The sequence below is a fragment of the Mus caroli genome, chromosome 13 (genome assembly GCF_900094665.2).
Source record: "Mus caroli chromosome 13, CAROLI_EIJ_v1.1, whole genome shotgun sequence".
NCBI lineage: Eukaryota > Metazoa > Chordata > Mammalia > Rodentia > Muridae > Mus > Mus caroli.
This window is the reverse complement of record NC_034582.1, coordinates 110,401,502-110,407,709: the sequence shown is the minus strand read 5'-3', so window position 1 is coordinate 110,407,709 and position 6,208 is coordinate 110,401,502. Positions and strand designations below refer to the sequence as shown.

Genomic DNA, 6,208 nt, shown 5'->3' with positions numbered 1-6,208 from the left:
GAGGAGAGGAGAGGAGAGGAGAGGAGAGGAGGTCAGCCAGCCTTAGTACACATCTGTTTCTGTTTAAGAACATGTTCTTTACAAAATAGTACCAGGAGTTGAAGGGACAACTCAACAGCTAAGATCACTTGCTGTTCCTGCAGAGGGCCTGAGCTCAGTCCTTAGCACCCGCACCAAGTGGCTTACAGCCACCCATAAGTTGAGTTCCAAACAATACAATGCACTCTTCTACCAGGTGTGGCGGTATATATATAAAAAACCAGTATATATATATATATATATATATATATATAAAACCAAACATGCAGGTGATCAGTTCTCAACTGCTGCTTTAATGGAATCCCTATGGTAAATCAAGCTTTCTCTGATAAAGCTGAGTCAATGTTGTTTTTCTTCAAACGGTTTCAGGTTTATAGGACATGTCAAGAACTGACATTTCCCGCTGAGCTATGTCAGCGGTACACTGCTGACAAGATAAATCAGCCCTCTCTATGGCCTTCCCTAGTCTTTCCTGCAGAGGAAACACCCCAAAACCACCCAGGCTTCTCTGAACTCAGGAAGCTGGCATTTCTGCATTGCCAGCTCTGGCCACACTCCTGCTGAGTCTCTCCAGGGTGCATGTCTGTCTGCAGAAGGGCCAGGTCAGAAGCACATGCGTCCTGTCTCTCCATTCTCCTTCACTGCAGCAGCTCTGGTCTTACCAGGCCATCCTTGCCTCTTCAGCCTTGACCCTTAGGAAAATTCAGGCCAACTGTAGTATGATTAGATTTGAGATAGGCAGTCCTGGCAGCAATGCCACTGAGGTAATTCTGTGCTCTTCTTACCATATCATCTCAGACCAAATTGCACTAGGGAACCAATATGGAGGAGGAAGAGGAGGAGGAGGAAGAGGAGGAGGAGGAAGAGGAAGAAAAGGAAGAAATAAAATAAGAAAACATTTAAAAAATATTAGTAGTGATGATTTTTTACTTTGATTGTTTGATTATATTGCCACAGTTCCCCTATGTAAGGTTACTCTTCTCCTTCAGAATTTGTAAGATTTCTCTAGGAAATTCCTTTAAAACTACGAAGAACTTTGTGCTTCAGCAAAGAGTCCCCCTAGTTTAATCACTACTTATCAGTCTGGACTTATGAATTCCAATATTGTTTAGCAATGCCACCATTAATATAGTACTCAGGAGATTAATCTGCAAGGCTCACAAGGGCAAGGCCAGCCCCAGCTACACCGCAAGATCCTCTCAGCTCATCACCACCATCATCTGTTACTAGGATTTATCTGGGTGATCTGGCTCCTGCCTCTTCCAAACATGACTCGTCATCCTTCAAGGACTTCATTGTTTTCTGGCACCCAGGTCTACACAGTTCCCCACCCCAGCTCGAAAGAAAGCAGCCATTTCTCCAACATTATTTAAAAACGGTGCTCCCAGCCAACACCTAGGTATTAAGTATAGTTAGTGTTTAGAAACCAGTGGACAGAGCTACCAATATGTGTGTGCCCACTCAAACACACACACAGCATACTTATCACATGAAACACATGTATAATATGCATATCACATATATATCATACATGTATTTGTGCATATGTGACACAGATAAAAAGCAATGGAGGAGATTTATAGTCATGAATTCACGGAGAACGTCAAAGTTTTCCCTTCCCTGCTCATCCCCTCCTCTTTATTTTCCTCTTCCCAAGATGGAAACCCTGCATGTTGCTTTCCTCGACAGATTTCCTGACTGCTCTAACTGAAGCACCAACTTCCCCTTTTAAAGTCAGAGAAAATGAATCGAATTCATCGGGCTACATACACAGTAGCTGTGCTGGGATCAACTCCCATGTATATCTATGACACCCCACTACAGCTGCCACATCTGTCCCCACACAGCTGTACTCCACACCCCCAAAGGCTTGACCTTCTGTACTGGTCTGCCCTAGAGCATGGGTCAGATATTAACTGTCCAAATGCCGCTGTGTAGAAGTCCTGGTCACCTTGCTTTGCTCTGAGACTGGGGTGAGCTAATCTTCAGTGGGGTGTCTGCTTCACTGTGCTGAGCCTAACCTTGAACCTCAATTTGTCCTTTTTCGGGGAAGCCATCCTCACTAGGATGTGTGCCTCAAGTTCCACTCACCAGGTAAGGGTTCCTCCTGCTTCCGTTCGTCCAAATACTATAGGACCCCTCAGGAAAATATGAAGGGAAGGAGCTAAGGGCAGGGTGATGGAGTACCAGGATGCAAAGTAAGTTGAACATATTCTTAACAAAAGTTTACATAATTTTAGTGATAACCAAATTTTTAAACATCAGAAATATCCCAATTAAAAATGGGCTTGTAATAAATCTCTTCATTTAACCAGTTTAAACACCTTTAGAGACAAAAACTGCTAGTGTTCTCTACAAACAAAATGGCAGGGAGATGCGGACATATAAGTAAGATTCATTCTAACAAGCAGTTACTACCTAGACAATAGAGTCTAGTAGGGAAGAGAATTAATCAAAGCAGCATACAGGCTATGACTTTGGAAGTTTAAAATGCTTGTTCCAAATTGCTCCATTAAAAGGGTTTCAAAAAAAAAATCACCTTGGTTTGTTGGTTATGATAAGATTAAAAATTATGTCAAAAGATTCCTGCTTACCTGTTCCTTTTACAAAGGTATTTTTAGATCTCTTATTTAATTGAAAAACCAGGGCATTGGGTTAAGGCACGGGGTGGCAAGCCTCATGACCTGAGTTCAACTCCCAGAACCCACGAGGGACAAACAACTCGTCTCAAGTTGTCCTCTGATGATCGCATGAGCATTGCCAGACCCATCCACAAAATAAAGAAAACGACAAAAATATCAAGAAAGAACCTTGAAGAAGCCAGCGACTCACTCCCCTGGGCCTTACCTTTGACCTCATTCCAAGACTCAAAAAAATGCACATATGGCTTCACACATAGACTCACACAGGTAGGTGTAGTGATCTCTGAAAGAACTGTGTTTAAGAAAACGGGCTATGGAGGGAGACTCACTTCAAACCTTCTGCTCTACTACTAAACTAACTCCACGTACTGGGCAATTGCTTAACTAACTGCCCAACTTCCTCTTTTGAAAATCAGGGAGGGGCTGGAGAGATGGCTCGGCGGTTAAGAGCACTGACTGCTCTTCCAGAGTAGAGTTCAATTCTCAGTAACCACATGGTGGCTCACAACCATCTGTAATGAGATCTGATGCCCTCTTCTGGTGTGTCTGAAGACAACTACAGTGTACTCATATAAATAAAATAAATAAATCTTTAAAAAAAAGAAGAAAGGAAATCAGGGAAAATAAAATCTAATCCATCAGGCTACACACTGCACAGTACAGTGCCTCTGACACTGTATTAGTACAGTAACTTACATTATTGATATTGGCCCCCAAAAGTCTTCTTTTAGCAGACCACCTATTTCTAAGTAGTTCAGAGTATAAAGACAAAAACATTCAATAAACCTTGCTGTATTTCTTTAGTAAAGACAATGTTGAATCTCATTCAAGTTAATACTGAATCTAGGAAGAGTTGTAGAGGCCTCACCACTTTATTTATCCTTTCATCTATCCATCTAGCTATTTATTTTTATGTATATGAGTGTTTTCCCTACATCTATGCCCATGCCCAAGGAGGCCAGAAGAGGGCGGATCCCCTAGGACTGCAGTTACAGGTGGTTGGAAGCTGCCAAATGGATGCTGGGAATTCAGATACCAAGGCATTCAAATTTTGAACTTTCGCCTGAGCTGAGTCTTCCAAGGAAGTCCCGCGTTCCCCTGACTTTCAGCACGTTTATTTACAGCTTCATCTGCTTCCAAGTTTCTTCTCTATAGAAGCCAGAGGGGTACATTAACTTCAACCTGAAGTCAGCAACAATACACCCTTGGGTCCTCTCGTGATTTTTGCCTGCTTTGACTCACACTGAGAATTTTTCCAAACTGCTAATGTCCAGGCTGACTTCTATGCTAAATGAATCAGTTGTTTCTTAGGGCAAGACCTGGAGATGGGTCTTTTTAAAGCTCTCGGAAAAAAAATTTCCCACAACTGCCAAGTGGAGAAGGCAAACTTCTAGAACTAGCCCAAAAGACACTGAATCTCAAAACAATAGTGTAGGCTGGATTTGTAGTTCCATGGTGGAGGTGCTTCTGTCCACGCAGGCCCACGCTCACGGAAAGGAGGAAGACAACAGCGGAGGGAAGTGCAGAGGGAAGAAAGAAGGAAGGGGGAAGGAGGAAGAAAGGAAGAGAGGGGGAGGGGAGGAGCTGGGAGAGGAAAGGGGAAGCGGGGAGGAAAAAGAAGCGAGTTAGAAAAAGAGGCTATATTTTTCAGAAGCATAAGATAAATGATGCATGGAAGAGGACCGAAGAACCAGGTTGGCCTGGTAAGGTCATGTCCTAAACTATTATGATGGAAAACATGTGGAACAAGAAAATCTAGAGACTAGAAGACTCCAAGTTAATAGTGTGTGTGTGTGTGTGTGTGTGTCCTTTTGACCATTTTCTTTTATACTGTGTTCAACCAATCTACATGCTATAACCTCATGGAAATAATTTATAATAGCGCAAAACCTTGTGTGGAATAATGTCTGGATTTAGTTCCCAGTAAAGCCAGTCTTTCAACCGCTTAAGAAAGTTAGTGGTGACTTAGATGGGAGCTAACCTGCAACAGACACAGGAACTTGCACTAAAAAGCATTGGATCGCTGTTTATACACATAAAGTATAAACAGGTGAGTTAAGGTGGCAAAATAGATCTTGACCCGGTAATGTTTTTCACGGAAATCCTTCTGTCCGAATGCCGTAAACACGCAACCCAACACCCTTGAAAAATGTTTTGTTTTTATAAAGATTGTTATGTAAAGACAACACACACGTCTAATTTTCTTATCTGAGCTTACTTGAGTTGGCTGACTATCGCGATTTTTACCCTCTGCTCTAAAAAACATCCTCAAAGTCAACACCTGCCAGGAGGAAAGGTGATATAAGAGCCTCGCTGTGGCCTCTAATGAAAGGAGCGGGCCGCGTGGAATGTGGACTCATAATCATGCCACACTAGCAGAAGCCCCCAGTCTCCCCCGCACGAACTCACGCACTCTTATTAGCCCACTTCTTAGGAAAAATCCGACCCAGTCTCACTACCAGCTCCCAGGATCAAACTGAGTTTTACTGGGATGGGATCATCCCTATACCCGGCGGATGCGGAGCCACCCGGGCTCCCACGTTTCCTCCTTGGGTAACCCGCGCCCAGCCAATGAAAGGCCACCCCCCTCTCCGCTCCGTAGCTGCCTGCGCCTGCATCCCCGCCGCCCCTGCGCGGGCGGCAAGGGATGTCGTCGGACTGGAGGGTCGCGGCCACTGAGCCTCTTCCGGTGCACCCAGAGCCCTCCCCGCGCCAGCCCCCCGAACCCCAGGTACCTGTGGGATCGCCCTCAGCCCGATCAGGGCGCGTCGCCGCCAGAAGACATAGAAGGAGGAGCGGGTAACCAGGCGCCACAAGCGCCCTCAGGCCAGTGTGCGAGCGCATGGCGCGGGCGGGTCTGTCCAGGAGGTCGCTAAGGCACCCTCAGCTTGCTGCGATCCGTCTCCGTTGGTCCCTGTGTACACTTGCTGGTAACTGGGAGCCCACTGCCAGTCCTGGGGACAGGACACTCGAAAATAAACCGAGTGGGAGGGGCCCGGCCGCCCTGGCCTCCACCCCCGAGACGCTCCCAGCGCAATTGCGCCGGCCTTCCATCAATTATGCAGCCCGCACGCAGCCCGCTACCGGCGCGCCCGGATGTGCTGTGCAACCTCGGCGCCGAATCCTCTCCCGCCCCCACCCTCCGGCTAACCCAGGTTGGGGAGGGACCTAGCTCCTGGAGCCAGCCAGGTGTGTGTACCCCATCACCTCCTGGAGGGGTTGCAACTCCCTACGGAGTGTTCTTTCCATCCGTTGGATGGGTTCACATATTTACTTTGATGTGACAGGTGAAAAGGACAGGATAGTTCGCTCCTATACATCTTTGGATGTGCAAAGGTTTCTTCTTACCAGACCGAGGGCGCTATCCAGTGCCCCCAAGCCCGGTACTTAAATTAATGTTTCTCAGAGCTTTCTATTAGTCGTGCATACCCTCCCCTCTGAAGGCTTGGCCAGTTCCCTCCGGATTAAGATTTCAGAGTCCCTAGGCCCCACAGTGTGTCTCCCTTTGTTTGCTTGCGGCAACAGCT

The 6,208-nt window shown here is 46.1% G+C and overlaps 1 protein-coding gene across 1 annotated transcript in view; it reads right to left on the bottom strand.

The window, feature by feature from the left end:
- Emb (embigin) overlaps positions 1-5,800 on the bottom strand; it is a 47,501-nt gene extending 41,701 nt beyond the window's left edge. Inside the window, exon 1 of the mRNA XM_021180514.2 lies at positions 5,417-5,800. Within this exon, the coding sequence (XP_021036173.1) occupies positions 5,417-5,525 (109 nt within the window). The 5' untranslated portion in view covers positions 5,526-5,800. The remainder of the gene's footprint in view (positions 1-5,416) is intronic.
- Between the last annotated feature and the right edge of the window lie 408 nt (positions 5,801-6,208).